Raw genomic sequence first — 25879 nt, 5'->3', positions numbered from 1 at the left:
GTTTCTACAAAAAAAAAAAGTATTTCAGTGTCCAAAAAGGATAAGAATATTAACAGTGTAAGCAAGGCAAAGAGACTTGTACCAATCAGATACTATTTCTACTTCCAGGAATTCAAGTGCAGAATGCAATCTGTTATGGAAAACTGAACGTTAGATTGAGAATGAGGTTAGAGGAAATGCATATTTAGAAAAAGATATTAATCTGTTAGACTGATGCTAACGCTCCTGGTTATTCTGTTGCTAGAGTCCTGTATCTTTCTGGATATCTCCCCCTGCCCCTCCCTAGCTCTCTGGAATAAGCATGAAAGCTGTCATTCCACAGCCCCCACCCTCTGAACACACACGTACACACACTCCCCACCTACCACCCACCACATGGTTCCTCCATTGCTTTGCCTTTTTCTAAACATAAGAATGATGCAGCAGGAACAACTACAAAGTACAAAAGATGAATCTATGGATGTGACACTTGTAAAGGGTAACCCTATTTCACAAGTGAGATGGGACAAAAAAGAAAGAAAAAAGGCCACTGAAGCAATAACTGCTCACTGAATTACCATTAAATTGTAAGATTTACAATCCAATGTACAGTAAGTGCATATCTAATGGAGTTTGTCCTCTAAAAGAATATAAAGTGAATCTTTGCAGCATGAGATGTGTGTAGGTGATGTATGTTTCTTTTAATCTATTTTTTAATTAGAAACAAAAAAGTTAAAAAACAAAAAAAGGACACACTGCAGAAACACCAGCAAAACCCTGAGGCAAACTTAAAAGCTTAGTTAATTTTAAATGCACTTTATATCAATTACTCTCATTTTCTATCAAACTGAATTCATTCTTCCAAATACAAAATGTAAGACATATAATCAAATACATATAGAAAAATAACAAGTGCTATTTTACAGGCAACATTAATACATGAACACCTAAACTTTTTGAATTGTTTGTTAAAATAAAAACCGCTGAGTTCAAATGCTTGGTTAAATGTCGTGAGGTTTTTTTTAAGGCAAAATAAAACAGTAATATTTTTCCATTTAATAAAGGCAAATAAATTTTCATGTTGCCAACATGGAGAGAATTCAAATACAGTGTTAATGCATCAATCACATTATAGTAATTTTTATTTTTATTAACACAAACAACCTCCAAAAGAAATGGACTATTAAGCAGCAGAATTATTTAAAATACTCTAATTGATTATTTAATAACCATTAAAAGCAAAAGCTATTCTAGTCATCATTTCTTGTAGTGCTTTCTAAAGTAAACGTTGGTGAAATAGTGCCCATTTTCACCTCATGACAAACACCTAATAAACGTATCTGGTCAGAGATTCAGTCACATGAATAATATTTTAGCAAAAGCTTTGAGGATGAGGAAAAGTAGCTTAAGTAATATTTATTAGAAGATTTGTTTATTTTGTTTATGCAAATAGGCATCTTATTTAAGTCATATTACAGAAGTCACTGTCCTTAAATTCAGTAAAATATAAAACTGTTACACCAATTTTGCAAATCTCTGTTTTGTTCTTCTCACCTCTCTCCCACAGGATCTGAATTTTATTTTAAGGGATTAACAAGTAGCATATACGATCAGCAATGATAGCCTTGTTCTTTTAAACCTGAGTGAATCAAGTTCGGTAAAGGTGAAGTAGTGGAATTATCAGTACAAGTGGCTATGTCATCAGAGTCTTCAGAAAGGTGCTGTAAAGAAATGCCTAAATAAACAGCAGCATAAAGGATTTTATATATGAGATACATACACATAGATGTCTCTTTCACACACAACACACACACACACACACGCACACACACACACCCCCTGCCTCTGGTTATTAAAAATATAAAACAGAGGCACTACTGTATATAAACCAAAAGACATTTATTACTGCATGTAAACCAAAAGGCATTTGTAATCCCCCTTCACATCAGTTTTAACTTTGATTCTAGTTTAAATGATGTACCATTTTCTTCTCCCCTTGCCAAGATATTTGAAAGATTATCCTAAAAATCAATTGGTTAAAGCCCTTCTCTATGCTACAGTGAGCCGGAGAATTTCCAGCATCTGATGAGGACCAGTGGACCACCTGATACTTTTTCAGCAGGGTGATAAAATTAAAGGATGGTTTTGATTTGCTTGAAGGATTACTTCCCTTCCTTAATTGTTTAAAGTGCACAGTATTAACACAAAGGGGGGAGAAAAGAAAATTAAGAAGGTGACTGTAGAGCCTGAGCTAATTGCAAGCTGATTAGATTGTGCCATGCAAGAGCTCTCCCTCCGTTACATACCATCACAAGCTCTGGTCTTTTCCACCCTGCTGCTGCAGCAAACAAGCTGATTTGCTAACAAAGTGGTCAGCTCGGGCACTTGCACAGCAGCTCACGGGGTCCACAGACGGCTGCTCTCCATGCAGAGAATCTCAAGCTCCATTTTCCAATCTGATTACACGGCTCCTTGTTCCAGGAGCCTTAAACCTTCATGGCAGTTTACCAACATTTTCATCACTTTTTTCTTTTACAAAGCAAAAGAACTGATAAGCTCTCAGGTACCCAGGATTTCATAGTCAATGGCTGGCCAGCAGCCAGCATTCCCTCACCACATAACTGTTTCAGGCCACACTGCATAAAGCAGACAGGATTTACCAGACTGCACAGAACTATTAGAATTTTGCCGTGTGTACAAGTAAGCAGCATGTTTCTGTCCTTACAGACGTTGACTATTGTGTCTAATCACATCTAGGAAGTATAGAAACCCAGTAAGTGTCCTGCCTCACCTGCCCCCAAGAAAGAGGCAACGCAAAGCAAACCAATAAGCATATGTCCATGAATTCCACTGTTACCCTAACTAACCTGTTCAGGAATTCTGCCTGGTAAATGCAAAGTACTAATTACTGTTTTTAAAACTCCTGGTCTGATTACCTAGACCAATTACCTGGGTTACCATGAAACTGATCCTAGTGACTTTCCATTAAAATCTAAAATATTGTGGGCCACTAAAAATAACTGATTAGCATCTTCCAACTTTGGCAATCCTCTAGAACATATAAAAAGCAAACCAAAAGATGTAGAAGTGAAGCTCAAAATTTATCTCACCTAAAGCAGCTTCATGAAAATTAATCTTATACCCATTAATTCCCAGAAATCATGTCAGGCAGTTAGCATGAGTTTCAACCTAATACGTTCACATTCAGAAGTTTAAAACAATGACCACTATAGCATTCCAAATTAAACATTTATGCATACACTCTTTCTCCTATGTAATATTTTTCAAATTCATTTTTATCTATAGCCGATGGGCCTAAAATGTGAATTTAACACTGACATAATGTAAGTGTCCATTCATTGTGTGCTTCCTTTCAACCAAACAACAATAAACAAACAAAAAATAACATACCCTCCTTCAGCCATGACCAGTAACTTTCTAATAAAGATAAAGAAAAGGAAAATAGCTTATAATGTCTGTGGCTATGCCTGGTTCATTTGTGCATAATGTTGATCTACAATAAAGGGTTTGGGGAGGGGAGAGGAGAAGGAGAGGAGTCTGCAGTTATGGGAAAAATGTACAACTCGGCTCGCACAATGCCTCAGTACTCAAGCTCACCAGTGCGCTGACCCTCTGTATCTTGGAGTCATTAGCTAGAGTCCCAGCCCTGCCTCCAGGAGGGGAGATTTGAACTCACACACCAATGTGGGGAGATTCGGGATTTTGAGCATGCCAGCCAGAAGGGTCATTCCTCCTTGCTGATGAGGAGGACGCCTGTCCCCTGAGGAAGGAAAAACTGGATGAGTGACTGTCGCAAGATTCAGGCAATGGACATGCTGCTGACTCAGGAATGGACTCTGACAGCCACCCTGCTTCACTCCAGCCGCTCTGAGTGGGAGCGGTTTCAGGGCAGCAGCATTGACAGGTACAGGCAAAAGTTAGGGGAGAATGAATGGAAGAGAGAGGAAAGAGGGAATGAATGAGCAAATGAAACAGCAACTCCTTCTCCAGACGTACACATACAAGAAATAAACATTTTCCTTTTTACAAGTTGATACTGCCCAACAAATAAAAGATATGGTTGTGGATATGCATTAGAACACCCACAGCATTTCCGAAAGGACTTTAAAAGAGGACACACATTTTAAAAACTGATAGGCTAGGGCTGGGTATGTATCTATATCCACAACACTGCAAAAACCTATAAACTCAAAGAAAGTATACACATACACCCATATATGTATTTGCATGTGGGTGGTATTCTGCATAAATGACTGTCAACTTAAAATGCCATTCTCTAATTTATATGCAAATTCTACCTCTGGTAAAATAAAAACATATTTTAAGCAGCTTATAGTGCCAACACATTATTCCCATGAATGATTCCTAGTAAACTATTTATGCCAACTGTGGGGTTTTTTTTATGATTTATTGGATGGTGAACGAAACCACTTAAACTATAGTTGTCTGTATGAATCAGTAATTTTCATGTTTCTAATTAAAATGTAAACAGTGTAATGAAGACATCAAGTTTTTAGGCAAATGTCTCTTCCAGTGCCACTTGGGGTATGGTAATTACTGGAGCAGATCTATGGATGCTCCTGAATCTTCTACAAGTCCAGATTAAAAGCATTACTGCTAAACCTGGCTTTTTACACAAGGGAATTGTGTACTTTAACCCATTCCCAGTTTGCTTACATATGCACATTGGCACTACCTTTAAAAAACAGTCATTAAAAAAAATCAAAATGGAAAATAACAAAGGATGTAATTTATATTTAAAATGTTGATTATAAAATATTTACTAGCAATCAAAACACTGGAACTAGATCCTCTCCAACTGGATTCCCTGCCATTAGCTTTTAGGAAAAAAAGAAAAGAAAAACAACAACCAAATTATGTCTACCTTAAATTTATAGAGCCAGGATCTGGGTTGAGGGGTGGGTGGATAAACTGGTTCCAGATTCAAAGCTAATGTTCATTTCTAAGATTTCTTTTGTTTAAATAATAGTTTAAAGTAAAATAAGTGTATAATTTAAACATTAGCAAAATATAAAAAGTAATCATATATAATCCACGGAATAAAATCTTGTCATTTTCCCCTATCATATTCAAAAATTAAAAGTGCCTTTGATATAAAACTGTAATCTGTTTTCATTTTTATTTCAGCATTTATTTCTCTCTGGAATTCGTCAAAATTTATCCTAAAGCAAGTGACCTCTTACACATGCTGAAGAAATACATCACCTCTTCTGCTTAACAACTGTTAATTGAACTTCCCTCTGAAGCCTGTTTTTCCAAGCTATCCAGTACATTGCTTTACATATTTACTACCCAGCACTTGAATATATTTTTTTATTACAATTTTGCACCACCTGCCTTCTCCAAACACCCCTTAGAACTATTTAATAATGTAGCTACCCTTGGAGTGAGTAGTTAACAGCTGAAATCTGCAGTGATATGAAAAGTCTAAAATGCATGATAAAAGGAGGATTCTCCTCCCCTTATTCCTACCTCCGCCCCGGGACTCAAAGTCCAAAGACTGACTGATATGGCCAATTTTCATATGATTTTTTACATGAATGCTAGGCATGTTGCTAAGGTTGACTATGGAATTGAGAATGGGTAAGAAATGTGAATGTGTGTGGGGGTGAGTGGGGCAGAGACAGAGAGCAATTTTTGCACTGTTATGTTTTATTACCAAAGTAATGCAAACAAATAAATGTATATCCACCATCCTAGGGTCAGGGGAAGCATTTAACCTAAAAGCGTTTTCTACTACTCTTCCACTTGAAAACATATAAGCTTTTTCTTTTTCTGACGTGGGCATAGAGACATAGTATTTTGGGGTGATGGAGGGGTGGGACATTTGAGAGAGGTGTATTTTGGTAATGTTTTTTTAAAAAAATTTAACACCTCTGAGGGCTTTCAGAGTGAAAGAAAGCTGATTAAACAAGACCAAGTGTTTTTGTCGGCTTAAGGGTGATATCATAGTTGTGTTCAATATCAGAAGTGTTGCAAGTACAGGCATCATTTCTATTCGCTTTGTGCCAGAAAGGTAAACACTGGATTGCATTGTGGATTAAAACAATAAGAAATCCCTTTCCTCTCAGGCTTTCAAGGCCGTGTTAATCGGGTGTAATTTTTAATGAACACTGGCTGCTTGGTACTCATTCAAGACATTTCATTAGAAGGTTATTCATTTAAAAATCAACGTTTCAACCATATCAAGCTGTAACCTTTCTTGAAATGTAAATGAATGGTTTAAATGAGAAGATTAATAAAAAAGGGATGTTCCAATTCCAAGCATGGCATGCTATGTATTTTTAAATTTGTCTATGCCAGATGCTGTCAGTCAGAACAAAAAACTGTCCAAGCAGACAATCTGTGCGTCTGAATGTTGATCATGTTGGAAAGTACAGGGGGGAGGGGGGAGAGTGTGTCAAGGATTCATGGTCCTTCATCTTTGCAGTAGAGCAAACACGTCTCTCAGTATAGCGACAGACAGCTGCTTCCACTTTCTAATGTGCCCTAACTTAGATCACTGAAAGAATTGTCAGCACTCAGAGAAACACACAAAGATAACACAGCCAGCTGCCATGGAGGGGAAAAACAGCACAGCTCAGAAGAAATGGGATTTGTTCCATTTGCATGATGCTGCCTCCCCTGGGCCCCTTTCTTTCAAATCCAAAGCACAAAAGACAACACTTAACATATTTGCTTAAAGATGACAACCTCATGTTGATTTCATTTGGATGTAACAGTGTCAGGATTACAGATATAAGAATATATTATATCTGTAACAGAGACTGACAAATGTACCCATCAGTGGAACTGTCTGATTCATCTGCTTATACAGCCATTTTACCATCCCAAGGGTGCCATCTAAGTAGTAACTTTAGAAGACTGAAGGTCTAATTTTATTACACCACATTTCAACCTACTAAACAATATTATTTCTAAAATAGATCATTTTTATTGGAAGTCTCCCTGATGAAAAATCCAGTAGACACCAGAGAATTTATGAACTGTATGGGTCCTTTGAACTCAATATACTGCCCATTTTAAATAACTTTTCTTGCTGTATGGCAAAATCCCCGTATCAAATAAGTGAAAGTTAGAAAGCAAGAGAGAGATTATACGTTTCAAGTGTCTAAGTATATTGATATAATAAACAGATTATATATATAAGACAGAGAGAGCAAGAGAGAGAGAGACACAGATTACAGATTATATGGATAACTATAAAATCACGCCTTACCTGGTCCATTTGAATAAATTCTTTGTAACCGCTTACTTCTGTCTATTTCATTACAGGTCTACCCTCAATACAACGTCCATACTTCAACAGCAGCTATATGAATAATCATTGCCTGTCAATATCTTTTGTACATATACTCAATCTAATTTCCTGTTAAGGTGTTTTTTAGGCAGAAGATACGACAAGAGAATAATCTAAAGATGCATTGGCTAGCCACTAGTCATTGTAACATGTACAATGAAGAAAACCACGATTCCGATCTGAAGCCTACATACTTTTACAAATCTTTATTCTGTCTGACTTTATGGATTTTAAGTTTATTTCTTAAGTGAATAAAAAGATTTAGGATGATGTGATTGAATTGATTTATTTACATCTACATTACTTTGATTTACGTGACTGGAATTATGGCAGTAAGAAGGAAGACACAAGGAGAAGGCAGAGAGGAAGCAATCACTTTCTTTACATAAGCAATACATACACAGACATAGGCACACAGACACAAACACACAAGTAAATGTCTGGGCACACTCAGCCCCACAGCCCAACCAACTGACTTCCCATAACAAAATGTTGGCTCCCTGTGTGCCTGCGTTGTCCAAAGGAACGTTGTAGTGCTTGTTGCTATTTACTGGCAACAGTATAATGCACTCATTTGGTCTTGTTTTCTAAAATAGAGTTAACTGCTATATGTAAAATTTCTACACAGCAGATGGTTACCAATCATTATTTTCCATTTGTTTAGTTTCTAGTAAGAAGAAGAAAACCTGTGGGGTAGTGATGCAAAGAAAAACTAGCAGCCTGCATGATAACCCAACCAGTGCCAGAATACGCATTTTTTTAAAAAACCGAAGAATTACTTTGATCACGTAGCATATCAAGACTAAAATTTTGAGGGATAGGGGAAGTTATTCACCCCATTCTCATCCATAAAGCAAAATGCCATTTGAACAATTTATTTTTTAGTATAAAATCCTCTAAAATTTAGCCTCTATATGTTTTTAAGTGATCAAAGTTTCTAGAAGCAACTTATTATCACCATTAATGTTTGTCATCACCCAAGCTGAAATCATTTTTTTTAAACCTCTAAGTAGCCCAGTTGTCCAACAGAAAATGGGAAATAGGAGCCATTTGTGGACAAGTGCACATGCACAGAAAATTAAGCTGTAAATATCTGGACCGGGTTATTACTGGAATCTGGAAACATCTGGGGCTACAGAGTAAGCCAAGCCCCATTTCCACAATGTCCAGGTAATTGCTTAAATGATTTATACCTTACTGTTTCTATTAAAAATGTCTTTAAAGAGAAACATTTGTAGGCTTGGTTCTGCAATAAAAACTGGTATCTGATTTCACTTGTACAAAATCTTGTGAAAGATGCTACATTTCTTCAAGGACATACGCATGACTAAACTAAACCCTGGACAAAGGGCTAAAAGAAGGCGTGGCCGACCACTGAATGAAAACAATTGTATCATGATAGCAAATTTTAAATGGTTTATTTGTGATTAGTTTCTATTCTAATCAAAAGAGTCCATTAGAAAACATTCTTTTCATGCATTTGGGACAAATATATTCAAGTCATTTTAGGGTAAACTTGTACCTCATCCATTTTCAATTTTAGTTTTAATTAATTTCTCATAAATCTTATTTACTGACACTTCAACTGAATATCAAACCAAACTTAACCCCTAAGGGACAAATAAGTGCCACCTCCAAGACAGACTTGCACCACTTAGTTAAGAATCTGGAAAGATATTTAAATAGGTTCACTTAGATGGTATCTGTATGGAGCTACTAACTGGTCCATTCAGAATGAAAGGGCTTTCAACACTGTCATTTGTTGCAAAGGTTGCTCTACTGAATAAACACACACACACACACACACACACACGTGTGCACACGTGCATGTACCTATGTAGCTGTATTGACCTGAAATAATTTTATCTTTTAATTAAGATCGTAGGCCAAAAGGACAAATATAGTTTCATATTTTTCAAGAATTGCTGTGTCTAGATCTAGCCAAAAATTCTATTACTGACAGCTGACAACTATGCATATAGGGTCAAAATAACTAAATAAATAAATAAAAAGGAAGGGAGGGAAGGAGGAAGCAGTAAAAGAAGGCAGACAGCAAAATAAACCATTAACCACTGACTTTTAACCATGGTTCATACTTTGTGGCCACCAACTTACATGATTACCCTTTTGAGAAGGATCATCCAATTTTCCTCTACCAGAAGGATAAAGGAAAATGGGTGGCATTTTACATGTAAATAATTCTCATGAATATTTTTATTAATTTAAAACCCCACAGCTTCCTGATTATAAACCAAGTAGAATTTTAAGCCTCTATCTTTTAAATATTCCCTGGATTTAATTTGGTTGTTGGCAAGCTATCACTATAAGGTTTTACAATTTGTGGCCTTTACTCTCAATCTGATGGCTTTTAATTTATATTTTAACAATTTTAACTTACTTGAAGCACATTGAATGGTTTCTGGAAAACCAGAAGTGTCTGTTTAGCACAGGAACTAAACACATGGGTCTTCACTGTTGAAGTCACACTGCAAAAATGCTTTTGCTACTTTTAACATATTGTTTCACAATCTTTATTATTCTACCTTCAATGTACTGTCCTTTACTATTAGAGCTCTTTGCTGAAGATGCAGTGTTTTTATACAATTAACTAAGCAACATTTGTCCATTACAGCTCACTAAATGGCACGTCTTTGTAACAATTCAGGTTCAACAATCAGCACTACAGATACTTTCTTCTGCATAGAGTGTATGACATCAACCTAGATTTCAATATGAAGTGGTAAGATAGCATCTAGAACTTTTCAGCTCTCAAGAGCCCAAACTGGAAGAAAATGAGTGAGCTTTCAGTAAAGGTTATAGGTTTTCTTAGTAAAATTGTGTTTTTAAAAGAATGACAATAGAGTCTTTGTTTTTTTCTGGGTTGTTTGACGAAGCAATGTGAGCAATGCTTTTCTCTGGTACATCTTTAGGTTTAAAAACACAAATATAAAATATAAATCTTGTCAAACACTGTTGTCTAACTCATTATAATTTAACATTTGATCAAATTGAATTTGCCTTAGAAATACTGTAATGCTATTTATTGTAACATTCACGGCAGATTTGAGAAAGTAGCTGACCCTTCCATGAGCACACAAACCCAACTGGTAAAGCTATTGAACACCTAAAAGAGCTAGAAATCCCAGCTAAATTGTTTACCGCTCAGTATTCAGTACAAAATAAATTAATAGACACTGTTTAGTTAGATAAGGGTCCCAATTAAAATGTTAACCAAATCACGAATTAAGTTATCGCATCAACTGTAGATCAACTAGTTTGCATCTCACATTTTACCACCCCAGTATCATCATGTTTCCAAGGAAATCTGTCTTAAGTACTGATAGTGCACATATTTGCAAACTGCCTATTTATCAGAGAAAGGACAAAATAGAAAGAAATGCCTTAGGAGGTACTTATTTCTCACGTTCAACCAAAGGCAGAATGACCAACTGTCAATCAACTCTATATTGGTAAGAAGTCAATCTGGAAGTCTCAGAGTCTAATATTTTATGATTCTGTACCCTCAAATTTTTCTGTCTGCAAACACATGAGAAAAAAATATTTCATAGAGAATAGTGATTTAAAGCTATTTGTTACACCTATAATCAAAGTAGGCTATAGATTTATGTTTTATAGGATTTTAATGATAGCATAATGTTTTTTATAAAAGAGTTTAAAGGCTCTCCTATCTAGAGATACAAAAATAGAATTAATGACTGTAAGCTCCTTTTTAAGTATATAATTATAAAACAATTTTTCAGGGTTATAAAGTCTCTCTTTGGTAATAACATTATATAAAGAATATAGAAATTTCAATTTTTTAGTGAAATATACAATTTTCATAGATCCATTCTTTAAATATTTAAAAATCACCTTTTAATTTTTTAAAATAAGATTAATAAAATATTAACCGGCCGGGCATGGTGGCTCACGCCTGTAATCCCAGCACATTGAGAGGCAGAGGCAGGCGGATCATGAGGTCAGGAGATCGAGACCATCCTGGCTAACACGGTGAAACCCCGTCTCTACTAAAAAATACAAAAAAATTAGCCGGGCGTGGTGGTGGCAGACGCCTGTAGTCCCAGCTGCTGGGGAGGCTGAGGGAGGAGAATGGCGTGAACCCGGGAGGCGGAGCTTGCAGTGAGCCGAGATCGCGCCACTGCACTCCAGCCTGGGTGACAGAGCAACACTCCGCCTCAAAAATAATAATAATAATAAAATAATAAAATAAAATATTAACCAAGTGATAGTCTCCTATGCTTTTATCAATTCAATTCACCAAGCATTTATTGAATACCTATTATAGGTTTTATGCTATACACACATGTTGAGGAGATTAAAAATAAAAATGAATTAGATGTTTGTGCTCTCAAGGAATTTACAGTTTCATAACAGAGAAACACAAATGCCTAGCAATCTATATTAGGAGAAAGATGATGGTAAGTGATCTAAAGGAGACATTTCAAATGTTCTAAGGGACAATTAAGTAGACGTCAAAATCAATCCTGATTAGGATGCCTCAAAGAAGTCTTCATGGATGATGCAACATCTGACCTGGATACCAAAATCCTAGTAGGATTTCAACAAGCGGAGAAGAACATGCCAGGAAGCAAAAAGAAGGTGAACAAAGACTAGTTGCTGATAAAGTACAGGAAAAAAGTATTGCTTTCAGTTTGATAAAAGTCCACCTTTCATACTAAATATTTTAAGGATTTGAGGTCTCTAACTCCACTGCTTAACTTAATCTGATTGCCACTCTATTGAAATCTCTTACAGGAGAAAAGCATTAGCTAACTAATACCCATCAACTCTTAAGATATTAGAATTGCTGACACTTTAGCATGCAACCAATTAGTAAGCATATTTAATGAATGCTTATCATCTCTTCTGATGGGCTTAACAAAGTAATAAATGGTCCTTGAGATTTCTACATTGTTTCCAAGATAATTTTTAGAGCTTTCTTAAGAGAAACAAAAATAATTTTGCATCTTTTAGACGACTAGCAAGGTTCAAGTTACTTAAGTTCACTAGTCCATGACAAAGCAGTCATGGAGTATACAAAACTGCAAGAAATCTTAGTCATCATCGGATCACCTCAATCATCTCTTCTTTTATAAAAAAGTAAACTAAAAACTAAGGCTCAGGGAGGTTGAATGGCTTACCCAAGGTAACAAAATGATAGACTGTGGACTTCTGCTGACACTGTCCTTCATCATTGTTACTTTCCTGAGATGTTCTTGCAAGACTGACAGAAATGTTTTCAAAAGTCTAGATAGGTTGTTGAACTTCAGCCAGATGATGAGCTATCTGTACATGTCATTAGTATATTCAGTTCTGAATAGATATCTTCATTTTCCTAACTTCAAACCAGGAAGAATGACATTTTATAAAAGGTAAAAATTTTAAGATCTCTTGATATATATAAACGTTTGGTTTACATTAGAATCATCTGAGGAGCTTGAAATTTCATCTAACTGATCTGGTGTAGGGCTTAGGCAGAAGTTTTTTATTATTTATTTATTTATTTTGCTTGTTTGGGGCTTTAGTTTGGTCACGAAGTTATAGCTAGCATTTACTGAGTTGATACAAAATATAACATCAAATTTTTCTAAAAGCAATTCAAAGTATTCAATGATTTGAACTTCCATAATGGCAATAAATACATTAGTTTCCAAAAGAAGCCTTAAAAGACATATACCTCCATCTTCAATGGATTTTCTTCTGTCACTTCATTTGTGGCCTAAAAAGCTTGAGTATGTTAAGAAAGAAAAAAAGAGTCTGAGAATAATTTGAACCACCTTTAAAGACATATATATATGTTTTCACACTTTTTAAAATTATGGGGACAAAAACGAGAATAGTTGTTTTAATTTGCATACTCACAAATCCCACATAGTCAGGATTTGATATAAAATCAGTTGTTCCTAAAACGGAGAATATAATTTGTTAAAATAGTGCTACATGCTATTTACTGAATATGAGTCAATGATTCTTAATAAGTGATAAGGTTTTTTTTTTACATAATTAATATTAGGGTTTAATTTACAAAATTGCCAATATCATTTTGTGTAACACCCACATGAAAACAGTCTTTAACGTTAGCTTTGCCTCAATGACTTTCTTGAACTTGTGCCTACTTCCCCTATTCCTACATGTTGTCTTTCATCAAGAAGGGCGGGTTATCCATGACAACAAATGCTGCTTTACTTTTCCCTAATATAAACCCTAATATTATCCTCTTAATTAATTCAAACTACCTCTCATTATCTAAATATCATATTCCAGTGGCTGAAATGAAATTTGATTTTCCAGATGATCAAGTAATAACCAGCCTTGCAGATAAATATCAAAAATTTTTAAAAAAAGAAAGAAATGAAAAGAAAAAAACAAACGGTACACAGCTAGGTAGGTAGGAAGATGGCTTAGACAGCAAGGTTCTTGGTGAGTATGCAAATAGCAAAATAGCAGAAAACATTTTCCCCTTAGCCCTAAGCAAAGGACACCAACAAGCTGTTAGAAAATAAGGACAATTTTTTAAAAATTATGTATTTAAGTATACATGTGCATTCCAATCATATATCAGCAACACCTCCCATCTTAGTGACTGTGGCATTTTGGTGTAGTAGGGTAAAATTTCAAGGAACTACCATTACATGGTGGTAAAATTGTAGATTTTTTACCCATCATTATGAACAAACCTATACTATATGTTGTACTGTCCTTACTAGATATCTTTAAAAATAAATAGTACAAAATAGTTTACCTATAAGCTCTTTTTACTTTATGCTAAAACAAAATAAAACAAGACAAAAATCAAAAAAGTAAACAAAAAAGGCATTATTGCACTGTATATGCTCATTTAGAGGCTTATTAAAGAACAGTACATAATAAAGAGCTTTCAATTTTTTTTGTAATACTTTAACTGCCAAAAATTTTATTGATGGAGATTTCACACCCATGTTTTTAAAAGATTCCCAAAAGAATTTTGCTTATGTATAATTTTTTTCACTTTCTAAAGAGATACCAGCTCCAACTGGACATTCATTTCTGAATAAAATTCTACTACCTTACCATCCATGAGTAAATTAATATCAATGATTGGTTGATTAGTACTCTTAGAATTATAGAAAACATATTTTTCCAATTAGGTAACACTTATTATATTCATAGTATGTTTAAAATCTTCCCAGAGAAAGAAAAAGCACTGTTCATACAGGCATGTAAAATTCCAAAGCTGGTAATATTTTTTCCTTCCAGTTTGTCAGACAAGGATACAGGCTATTCAGGGTCCCAATGTCTACATTTGGGTCCTATCAGTATTTCCCTTCCAAAAACGTTGCTTAATCTTCTGAATAATGCAAATGAAAATCTCTCTTTTAAAAGAGAACTTTGTACTGACTCTACTGGCATAGGATACCACGGTAAGGGCAGGGGGGATAAGAGCCACATCTTTTGTAAGTTGGGCCTAAAATTGACTCCAGATTTGCAAGTCATGAACAGAAAGTCAGTTTTAATATAGATGTGCTTTAGAAAGTAAAAATGGCGATTATTCTTAACAAGTTACATATTGGGTATTATTCTTCAAATGTGACTCATAAAATATCTTTTTAAGTACTTAAAGTCATGAATATGTTCTACTCTTTTACCTCTGCTTGAATGTAATTTTTCATTTTCCAGGAAAGGATACATTTTCTAACTAACCCCGTTAACCTAATTACTCATAAAGGAATACCAAAAGTGTCCCTGACATCAATACCTTCACAAAGAAATATATCTATGCACATGCACAAGAACATATTCCATTTAGATAATCAAAACTGTAATTTTTATTTAAAAGATTCCCTTAGATCCACGTAATTCCTAGCAGTAAAATTTATCAAAAGCACTTAGTTTGCAAACAATGAGACTGCCATTATCTATAGCCTTATTTCTTCATCCATATACTTTAATTGAAAAGTACAAACTCTTAAGCATAAAAGAATAATAGTACTGTTTATTTCATAGTATTTGTTTGATCTGAAAATGGGGATTTTAATGAAAATGCCTTCAATCTTAAGGGAACCTTTTTTTATCCTACTCAGAATAATTATCTTTTAAGATGAAAATCAGTGAATCATACCTAATTAAGATTTATATTTTAGCATCATTGAGGTATATTATTTAAAAGAAAGAGTTTACAATCTTCAATTTGAAATTGAAAGGGAAAAGAAATGAACACATGAAAAATAAAAAATCTCTTTTTGGCACAACAATATACTATATTGCCACTTATGTACCCAGATTCCTAGTTTAATCATTTTTAAAGCAGAACGTTTAATATGAAAATACAAGATTCCAAGTATAGGAGTAAAGCAGGAAAAGAAGAGTCCCAATTGAAATTATACTACAGAATTTGGAGATAGAACACAGAACATTAGAAAATGTGAATTGTGGTTAACAACCTACTAAAATATTTCAAGTTTGCAATGGCTTAGTTAAAAAAAAAAAAAAAAAGATTCCTAAACTGTGGGGTAAATTTTTACTTAAATGGGACACTGTTATAATAGTTATTTCCAAGCTTTCTTTCATTAAAGTGCCTATCAGTGTGGAGAGCAATGCCTTGTTATTACACAGGGCAAAGATTTTTCTTCTCAGAAAGTCTCATATGTAGCATTTCTCCCGACAAAGTCTAACAAGGCATTCAAAATAAGTTCAATTTTTTTCTTCCTCAAAAATATCTTTAAAGCCCCCCACTTTCACCCCAGTCTTGGATTACATAAAAGAATAGTTACTTTTTCCAAGCTCTTTGATATTTCCCTTCCTGGCAGAGTCATCTGATGTGAGAAATATCTTTTGAAAATAAATGGTGCAACTTCAAGTGCACTCAGATCCATACTTGCTGGACATTCCATCATATCTGTTTTGATTTGAAAAAGCCACTTGACTTCAAAATTCAGTTTTAGGTATCTCAATATGAAGTCTGATCTCATTGAGAAGTACTTTGGGAAGCAACGATGTAAATGTTTTGTCCACCTATCAGCACAGAACGTTGGTAAAGGAGTCATATGACTAATTTTCAGGGAGAGGGAGGTTATTGCAATATAAATTGAGAAACTAACTCCAGGATTTGAATATAGCATACTGCAACATTAGTGTTACTGCATGAAACAGTTACTTTTCCTCTTTAACACAGCTGTCACCACATGTTTATATAGCTAAAATACCACTTTCTAATGTCCACATATCAATACTGATACTATTATAACAAGGTTATTTGGGGGTTTGCCCCCCTTCCTGTCACTCAATGAGCATACTTTCGTTTTTTTAATGGTCAGCATTTTGTATCAGATAATGTAGGATTTCTACATAAAAATACTCATTTTTCTTGTGCCTTAACCGAGGAGGGATAGTGGCAATACTTGGCAACAGAGAACCTCCTCAGCTCTTACTACTACAATTATTCTGGGCCTGGGATAAGTATTGAAGTATGTAACTACATGCAAACCATTAAACACACACACACACACACACACACACACACACGCACACACACACAGAAAGTTCCTTTTAAGAATATTTGCGCAAAAAGTCACATGATATATAGGAGATATATCAGACAAAGGGCAAGATGAGACGAAAGCAAATATTTCAATCCCCAGTTCAGATATAGAAAGAGCAGGAGATACTTAATGGTTCATTTCCCATCAGTTTTCTTACTCAACTCTCATTAGTATCTTTTTCGGCAGAGGCACATGGAATCATTGTGGAATAGTCAGTCTCTAATAGGAAACCTAGTGACTTCCACAAAGTTGGCCCCAGATAAAAGTCTGCAGGTAGTGAAGGCAGGGCTGGCTTCATTGCCCCATCATTTGTTCAGGCACACAGGCCCCCACCCCACCACACAACACAGGGCCCTGCATTTTGTTTAATGCTCTGTGTTGCTGTCTTCAAATTAATTTTTGAACAAGATGCCTACATTTTAATTTTGCACTGGGCCTCAGAAATCATGTAGCTAGTCCTAGGTGAAGGTAAAAATGTCTCTTAATGGTGAGGATAATAAGTCAAAAGATAAGCAAAAAGTTTAGAAGGACATACAGAAACCCACGGCTTCACATTGCACTACCTTTAAAATTTTATTTGAGATGTTACTATTTCCAAGAATAATATTTCATCATGAACTAATGCATGAAAGTAGAGGTCACCCATTCTCAGATGAATTTGCTCTCATAAATAGATGACATTTAATTATCAGTTGTTTAAAAAGCACCCAGTTGACATAAGGCAAACAGTTGAATCGGGAAAAACAAAACATATATATACACACACACATATATATTTCATATGTATATACACATATGAAATATATATGAAATATATATATATATATAGCTAAATGGAGTAAAATGCAGTTTCTGTTCTCATGCCAGGAATATATCCACAAGAAAAATGGAATAAGTATGTAAAATACCAGCAGAAATGAAAACATAGCAAAGAAAGAGAGTAAAGGTATTTTCAACATAATGAAATGGGGTAAAAGAAAACATTTTATAGGTATTTTACATTTCATATTCTGTAGTATAAAAAACTTTACTGTAAATTATATATCCTTAATAACTGTTTGGTTAAAAGCTCCTCATCCTATGAAAATGAGAACAGAAACCTAGTAAGAAGCAAATTTTCCAAAATTATAAAACATACTTTCTAAAAAACATTTCCCAACACAAAAATACCAATACTTAAGCTGAGCTATAGGGTAAAAAATGTTTAACCTTGGGCCTTCATATAATAAATCATGCATTCTACTTTCAAGATGTATCAGTTTCAAAAATGATTGGAAGCAGTGATACTATAAATGCTTTGTGAAAGTCATGAGAGCTAAAATGTGAGCAAACATATCCATTTTTACATATATTTAACATAAATACATCTAAATTGAAATTCTCCTTTGGATTTACTGCTTCTGATACACCCTGAAACAACAGCCCACCATATGCAATGTTAAGCAAAGTGTCAATATTCAAATAACAAGACAACAAGCAGATTTGTTGCATAAAATATGTAAATATTATTAACAGAAAGTGCCATATGATATCTCATGTTTTGATGGTTTCTGATCACCTATCTTTCTGCCTCCTCAGTCTCTTAGCTAAGACTACTGTTGTCAACAGGTACTTACGGATGTGCTGCATTGAGGCAGTGCTTCTGAGCAGGCACCTGTGGTGCTGCCCTAAGGAAACTTAGCATACCCCTTGCTTTTGATTTGTTTCGAACTTCAAGGTACCATTTATTTTGAGTATATTCTTTCATACTCCTTATTCCTACTATTTTACTTTTTAAAATAAACATTTCTGAAAGAAAATTGCCATTTAAATGATAGCATAAAAAAATCAAAAAGATCAGTAATCAGCAATCATACCAAGGCAGCTATGCTTAAAATTTCTGCCAGAAGTTATATGAAAAAGTTAATGCTAAAAATTCAAGTTTAGGAAAAAAAGAAGAAAATGACAAAATCCAACCATGGAAAGCACTTGCTAAACTGGCCATTTATTTGCAGTGTGTCAAAAAATTCTTTCAATAAACAAAAATATAGGTACAATCTCCCTCTCTTGCTCCTGTGTGTGTGTGTGTGTGTGTGTGTGTGTGTGTGATTGAAAGGCAGAATTTTGGGACTTGTAAGCTTCTAAGTGGTACCCCCAAATAATTTCTAAGTTCAACCGATTTCAGTAAAACACTAGCTCTTGTATATCTCAAAAGAAAGACACATAAGTTTATTTTTTATTGAGAGTTAAAATTTGTAGCTTTTTCTGAACCATTTGTTTATTCTAGTTTATCAATGACTCAAGAAAAACAGCAGATATGTGGATTAATCAAGTTCTATCGATCAGTAGCATATGTCAATATTTCACAGAAACATCTGCAGAATAGTTTCTTCCAATCAAAAATTTATAAATCAATTTAAATTCCTGGTAATTAAATGTATTTGCTCTTCAACAACACAGTACTTTATAAAGAGTAGTATGTGAAATCTGCACTCAAGAATATATTGATCAAAGGTAAAACAGCACCTTTCTATTTCTATTAAACCACGGTTCTAAGAACTAGAAAGTTCAAACCGTAAAAGCCTGCAATTGTTTCAAATACATCTAGTAATTCTGTTGATTTTGGGCCACTAAAACTGATTACTTAATTAGGCAATCATTCAAGGCATCCAAACACTCGCACAGACAAAAACAGGGAAGTATTAGCATGGCTGTCTTCACCTTGACATGAACATTCTGAAAAACAGTGCAGACTCTCAAACTTTGTGGATCTGTCCCTATGCATGTACTGAGTAAGATACTAAATTCTAAAAGGTGACAACCAGAAGCTCAGGAAAAAATAATTAACCTATAATGAAATTATCCATTTATCTTTTCAGGTGGTTTATATCTTAGACTATCTTAGAAATGCCAAGTAATAATACAGATGGTCTCTATAGATTCTTGGAAATACTACCTATTTTCTTCTCTCTGGTTACACTCTTATATTATCATCTAAAAGTAATTAATGAAATTTCTGCACTCTTTTATATCTATCAGAAGTAAGTATCTACAAAAAGGTTTTCAAAGTTCCTGCCTAACACGAATAAAAACAAAAACAAAAAATATTTTCTATTTATGGGAAGGAAAAAAATATCAGCCCTGGAAACTCAGCTACAGGAGCCTTAAATATAACTAAAGAATAAAACCCCCTATTTTCACTCAAGATATCAGATACAGTTTTAAGAATCTTACTGATTCAATACAGTCAGGAGACTGTATTTTTATTTTCAGAAAAAAAAAGATGGTTCTTGAAATAATTCCAAAGAGACCCTATAAACTGTGTTTTTAGGAGAAGAGAAAAGCAAATCAACTCACACATACAGCTTCCAAACAGAAGTCTTACCCTCTTCCAGGAAAACAACAATGAGACTTTATTACCCTGCTATGATTCTTTCATTTCAGACATGATTAATTAGCAAGTATTACACTTCTCAAAACTCCCACCCTACTCTTCGCTGCTTATTTGATGATAGACCTACATGAAATAACAAGTTGCCTCCAGCAGTGTAAGACAAGTATCCAAAAACTCTATTTTAAAGAAGAAACACTTCTTTCCTATCTTTGCCTCCCAAAATGAAGCAGGCTGCTTCTAACTGCTTTCACAATTTTGTTTTAACTTGGTCATTTTCCTAACAATACCTTTTAAATTTTAAATAATGCATACAACATATTCATTATTCAAGAACACATAGCATGTTTAATCTGATACCTCTATTTTTAAGCTGAAATTCCAAAGGACTTATGTGTCCATGCAGTTTATATTGATAACCATAAACATGCACAATTAATAAACAATAGAGACGATGTGTGCAAGCATGTTTTGGGACATGGTTTTTGTAGAAATAATGTTTCTTTTCCAAATAAAAGCTAATTTGTCACAAATATAATGAAGATAAGAAGCAAGCATGAAGGAGTAAAAGAGAGGAAGAAGAGAAGAGGATAACTAAAATTTGAATGAATGAAAAACTCTTGACTCACTACATATTCTTCCAAAATACTCTTTCAAAATAATTTTCCTTTTGAACAATCTGTGTTCAAAACGTCCATTCCATGTGCATCAAGAAGCCAGCCATCACTAAATGTATTATAAATGTATATTCTAACAATCATCAATTTATAAAGTCTGGGATTTCCCCTTCAACCTTTCAACTGTTACATCCAGAAAACTTCACACACAGTGAAATCCTAATAAATAGATCTTGTTGGTTCCAGGAAACATTTTTAAAAATCTATACTGGTGAAAATATCCTTGCTTTTTTTCTGTTGTATTAAATTTAGGATCAAAAACATCAAAGCAGCTTCCACCTCGGACCTAACTTTTAGAGGATCAATGTGACAAGGCAGTCCCTGATAGATGTTTCTCTTGATAAACGACTTGTTCAAAAGAGACATTGTAGCTTTCATTTCCTGACCACAACACACTTTTAATTTGCAACAGCAGAGCTGCCAGAGTGTAAGCACTTGCCCACTTTCTAGTCTTTTAGGTTTGTAGCTCTGGTTCCTTTAGGCCGCACATTTGAGACAAACAAAATCTAAAAATAATCAGAGTAAAGAATTAGAAAACAAGAGGCACTAACGCCACTTTCTACATATACACAAGTGTCTACTTTATATATATGTATGTAAACTTTCACCCCTAGAATTCTAATATATGATAACAAGCCTCCTAAGTTAACATCATGTGCACATCGGACATTTAAACATAGGGAAATGAATTATGTGACTATTATTTAATAGTAAGCAGAGACTTAAGAGGGGGGCAATTTACACACTCAAATCTGCTGTTAAATGTCATGAATTATATAATTGCCTATGCCAGTATGTTTTTCATGAATTATTGCAATGATTATTATTAGTACCACCTAGAAATCACATTTAAGTATCAATACGGTGAACAGTCAAACCATCCAATTTCTGCTCTCAGCACATTGTCCGAGCTCCGATTTAAAATTTATAAATGTAATATCCTCCTCATCACAGGCAGCAGCCCAATCTGCTCTGAATATATATTACAGCTTTAACATCACAGAGGGAAATCGCCCATCTGGCAATCCCATTCGCTCCAACAGCTCCGGGGGAAAAAAAGCTGTGCTCTCTCCTCCTTAAAACATTTCTCAGGGCAAATTATGTGCATCTAAAATAAACAGTCTTCTTATTGATCGCTTCAAAGTCAACAAGTTCCAAATGCAAAATTCAATCAAATCCTTCCTATCGTGTAAGTGTGGTGTGTATTTAGTTCAATAGTCACCAGAGTCCAACCAGAAGTGTATGTCGCGCAACGGGTCTTGTAGTTCCTCTCTTCGTATTCACATTTGTGTTAGGAGAGAGCAGTGACCACGGCCACACTACAGACCCCTGGCAGCTTTGCCCCACTGTTATTTATTTTTTCATATTCTCTCTTTCCTTCTTTTTCTCTTTTCAGGAGGAATTAACGGTCATGGGGTAAATATAGCAACAACCAAAAAAAAAAAAAAAAAAGTCTAAAGTGGACATATCCTTTGGTTATGCAAAATACTTTAACATCTTTTTGTTGTTGTTGTTCCCTCTCAGTCTTAATTGAATATCACAAAGTGTACACAGGGCACTGCCACAAGAGCTATTGAAAATCCCCTCTCACTCCATTTAACTGACTTTTTTTTTTTTTTTTTTTTTTTTTGTAAAGAAAGAGGAAAGAGCGATTTCAAACGAAGTCAATTTCAGTGCCTGATTATTTAATTCTGTCACAAGTTAAAAGTAAAAAGCGCTGACAGGCAGACAAGTGAATGGAAAGGGGGAAAAAAAAACCTATCCCTGCTCTTTAAAAAGACTTCGAGGACTTTGGACAATCAAAATATAATTTTTATTTTCATGTAAAAAACACCTCTTCACTCACCCGCCCCCCCCAAAAAAAAAACCACACTCAGAAGAACCGATTACTCCACAAAGTGCAATCATCAAGAGCAGATAGTCAAACTGTATTAATAGATTGAGAAAAATAAAATTTTCATCCAGTCCTATTCCTGTGTGTGTACATATATATAGATATACTTTCATTAGTTAGTAATCTTTCCCAACACTCCTGCCCTCTCCCCTTTGCCCAGTCTCCCCCCTTCAAAAAAAAAAAAAACCCACACTGAGTTTAACTAATTTACATACTATTTGACTTCAGCAGTTATATATAGAGAGTGCATTACTAGTAACGTGCAACTTCTGGATGACAGCTAAAACCGATAAAAGTGGATTCAAGTAATATATTAATCAAAACTGCAATATACAAACAAGTGATAGCAAAAGAAAAAAAAGCATGGTGACATTAAGCATATATTTTTTAAAAAAAGGAATTCTATATCATGAGCAACTGCTTGCCAGGCAGTCTTCAATGGTTTTATCATGCCATTTCATTTGTCTTTCCTATTTAGATGCAAAGGAAGTAAATTCCAAAACTGACATACCATAAACACTGGTGCTACTGATCATTTCTTGCTGGCAGCACAAAAAGCTGAATTGGATTTCTCACAAGCAGGAATTCCAAAGGTTGCTTTTCATTAAAGCCACTTTTCCTCTCAGCTATCAAATGTCACTGCCTTGAAACGTGGGCCCTTTCGTCAGGTATTCATTTAACCTACATGCATATAATTAAGGGGGAAAGCAACATCAACAAAAAGGGGATCTCAGATCACAGGAGAAGAAAGAAAGGAAAAAAAGCACATGACCAGGAATGCAAGTCCATGTCAATTTCACTCACTCCCATTGAAACTAACAAGAGCTCCGGGGAGGACGGTAATAGGATCAGTGGATTGTATATACCATTAAATTATACATCTTTCTCTCCCGTTCCTTGCCAACAATACGCCCACCACGCTGTACCCCCTCCTAGATGATGTGCTTACATTTTTCTGCAACCGATCTTCTGACATCTTCTCACTCCCCCAGCCACGAGATTGTAATTTAACCTCAACTTTTTGTGTGTGTGCAAGATTCTTATTTACACTTCTTATTTACTTAGAAGTTAGTTCCCGAAGAAAGTCTAGCCCCACCCTATGGCTCCGCTTTCTTATTTTTTATTTTTGAAGTAAAAAGATAGTAATAAGTAAGCCCAATATACCGAAACGCGAGATTCTTGCAATCGCGAACTCTTAATCCCATACTATTGTTACAATGATTAAGCAGCAAAAATATGCATTATAATGTTTCAGGGCTACTTTGAACAGAGAAATTAGACAGCAGGTTGGCGTACAGAATAGAAACGAGTGGAAATTGAATTTAATGTTTACGGCACAACTCGAAGATCTCTTTTAATTACAGGTCTTGGATGTATTTATATTCTTTAAAAATAAAACAAAAACAAATTTAAACAGATGGTAGAAAACTACGAAGCTCCTCTTACCTGAACGCGCGGAGAGAGAACCCGATAGGTTAGCGTAGCATCGATCCGATGTGTTTGCTGATGAATGGAAGCTAGGGTTAAGTGAAGGTGCCTATGATTTGAAATCATTCCAAGTTTTTGAAGGGAAGACGGACTGCAGCCTCTGCCATGTTGGAATTTCAAACCCAAAACAGCTGCTTGGAAGGAGCCAGCATGCCAGAGGCTGGGCGCAGGCGCAGAGCGCCGCCGAGCCAAATTCAAATCACTTTCACACTAAGAGCCAAAGATCAGTTTTCAAAGGAGAGAAGGAGAAAGAGACGGAGGCTGCCGTGAGGGAGAGAAGACGGGAGGCAGTGGCGAGAGGCGGGCAGTGGAGAGAGATGGGCAGCAGGAGGACCAGGAGGGAGAGGGAGAGGCGCACGGAGCCCGCGGAGCTGGCGGGGGAGAAAGGGAGGCGGGAGGCGAGCGGGCGAGCGAGCTAGAGACGCGCCAGAGATTCATGGGCAGGGAGGGCTCAATGGCCGCGCCGCGCCGGCCGGCCGGCCGCTCGGGTCATGTTACACGGCCGGGGCCGCGGCGGCCGCCCAGCCTCGCCGACGCGCTCACGCGGCCCGGAGGGGGCCCCGAGGTCATGATTACGCGCGCGGGGACTCGCAGCTCTCCCTGCACGCACTCGGGCGGCCCAGCCTGGGGAAAGGGGAGCAGCGCCGTAGGGGGAAGGGGGCTTTCTTTCCCACGCGTGACCAGCCGGCCCCTGCGCTCCCCGGCCTGCGTTGGAGGGCCCGGGACAGAGCCGCGCTGCTCCCCGGCCCGCGGGCCCTTCCCTGCCGGTTCCCGGCCCTCTCGACAGCTGCGGCGCGTCCGCCCTTCCCCACCCCCTCTGCGCACGGGACGGGATCTGGTCTTGAGAGCCCGGACCTCACCGGTACCCTCCCCGGGGCCCCCCAGCACCAGCCAGAAAACGACTTGATCTGCTTAAAAGAGGCAACTTCGGGGGGAAAATTCGCGTTCGCCCAGTTCCCCTCCCCCGCCTCCCTGTGAATAAATAAAATCCTAAGTGTCTAGGTGTGCGGTCCCTTCTCGCGCTCCCTGGCTCCCCTCCCTACCTCCCCCAGGCGGCTCGGGCTGGAGAAAGCAGCGCCCGGGGGGCCCTGGTGTCGGCGGCTGGTGCGCAGGCATAGACGTTAGGCTTCTGCCTTCCCAACCCCCCTCTATGGAGTAATCTGGGGACCCAGGAGTGGGAAGAGAGTAGGGGCTTTGTGGTGCTGGGAGCCGAGGAAGAATGAAATGTGCAGTTGAGTGTGTTGCTCGCATCCCAGGGAGCAATGCAGTGCTGATTGTCTGTTGCTGAGATAGCCTTTTGTTCGGAACATAAGGTTTAAGAAACACACACACGTTTTCTGGGGTCTCTTGTTAGATGTAAATGTGCGGCATCCAGACGCTTACTATGCAGTGTAAGCTCAGTTGGTTTACTAATGACCCCGCCCCACCGGCAAACAATCAGGATCATTTGAATGGGAACCTCATTCAGACTTCTAGGCTGAGAGTACTGCCTTCAACCTATTTCATTCTAGACTAGCCAACCATCCAACTGAGATAATAAAGCAAACAATAACATTTGATCATGATGTCTACGAGATAATGTGCCCGGCA

General features: G+C 36.4%; 1 protein-coding gene across 1 annotated transcript in view; it reads right to left on the bottom strand.

The window, feature by feature from the left end:
* Positions 1-23482, bottom strand: part of FIGN (fidgetin, microtubule severing factor) — a 132027-nt gene extending 108545 nt beyond the window's left edge. The window contains exon 1 of the mRNA XM_030796713.1: positions 23313-23482. Coding sequence (XP_030652573.1) covers positions 23313-23337 — 25 coding nt within the window. The 5' untranslated portion in view covers positions 23338-23482. The remainder of the gene's footprint in view (positions 1-23312) is intronic.
* Positions 23483-25879: the final 2397 nt, after the last annotated feature.

Source organism: Nomascus leucogenys, chromosome 17, assembly GCF_006542625.1.
Source record: "Nomascus leucogenys isolate Asia chromosome 17, Asia_NLE_v1, whole genome shotgun sequence".
In the NCBI taxonomy this organism is placed as follows: domain Eukaryota; kingdom Metazoa; phylum Chordata; class Mammalia; order Primates; family Hylobatidae; genus Nomascus; species Nomascus leucogenys.
The sequence above is the reverse complement of the archived record's forward strand: the minus strand, read 5'-3'. Positions and strand labels throughout refer to the sequence as shown.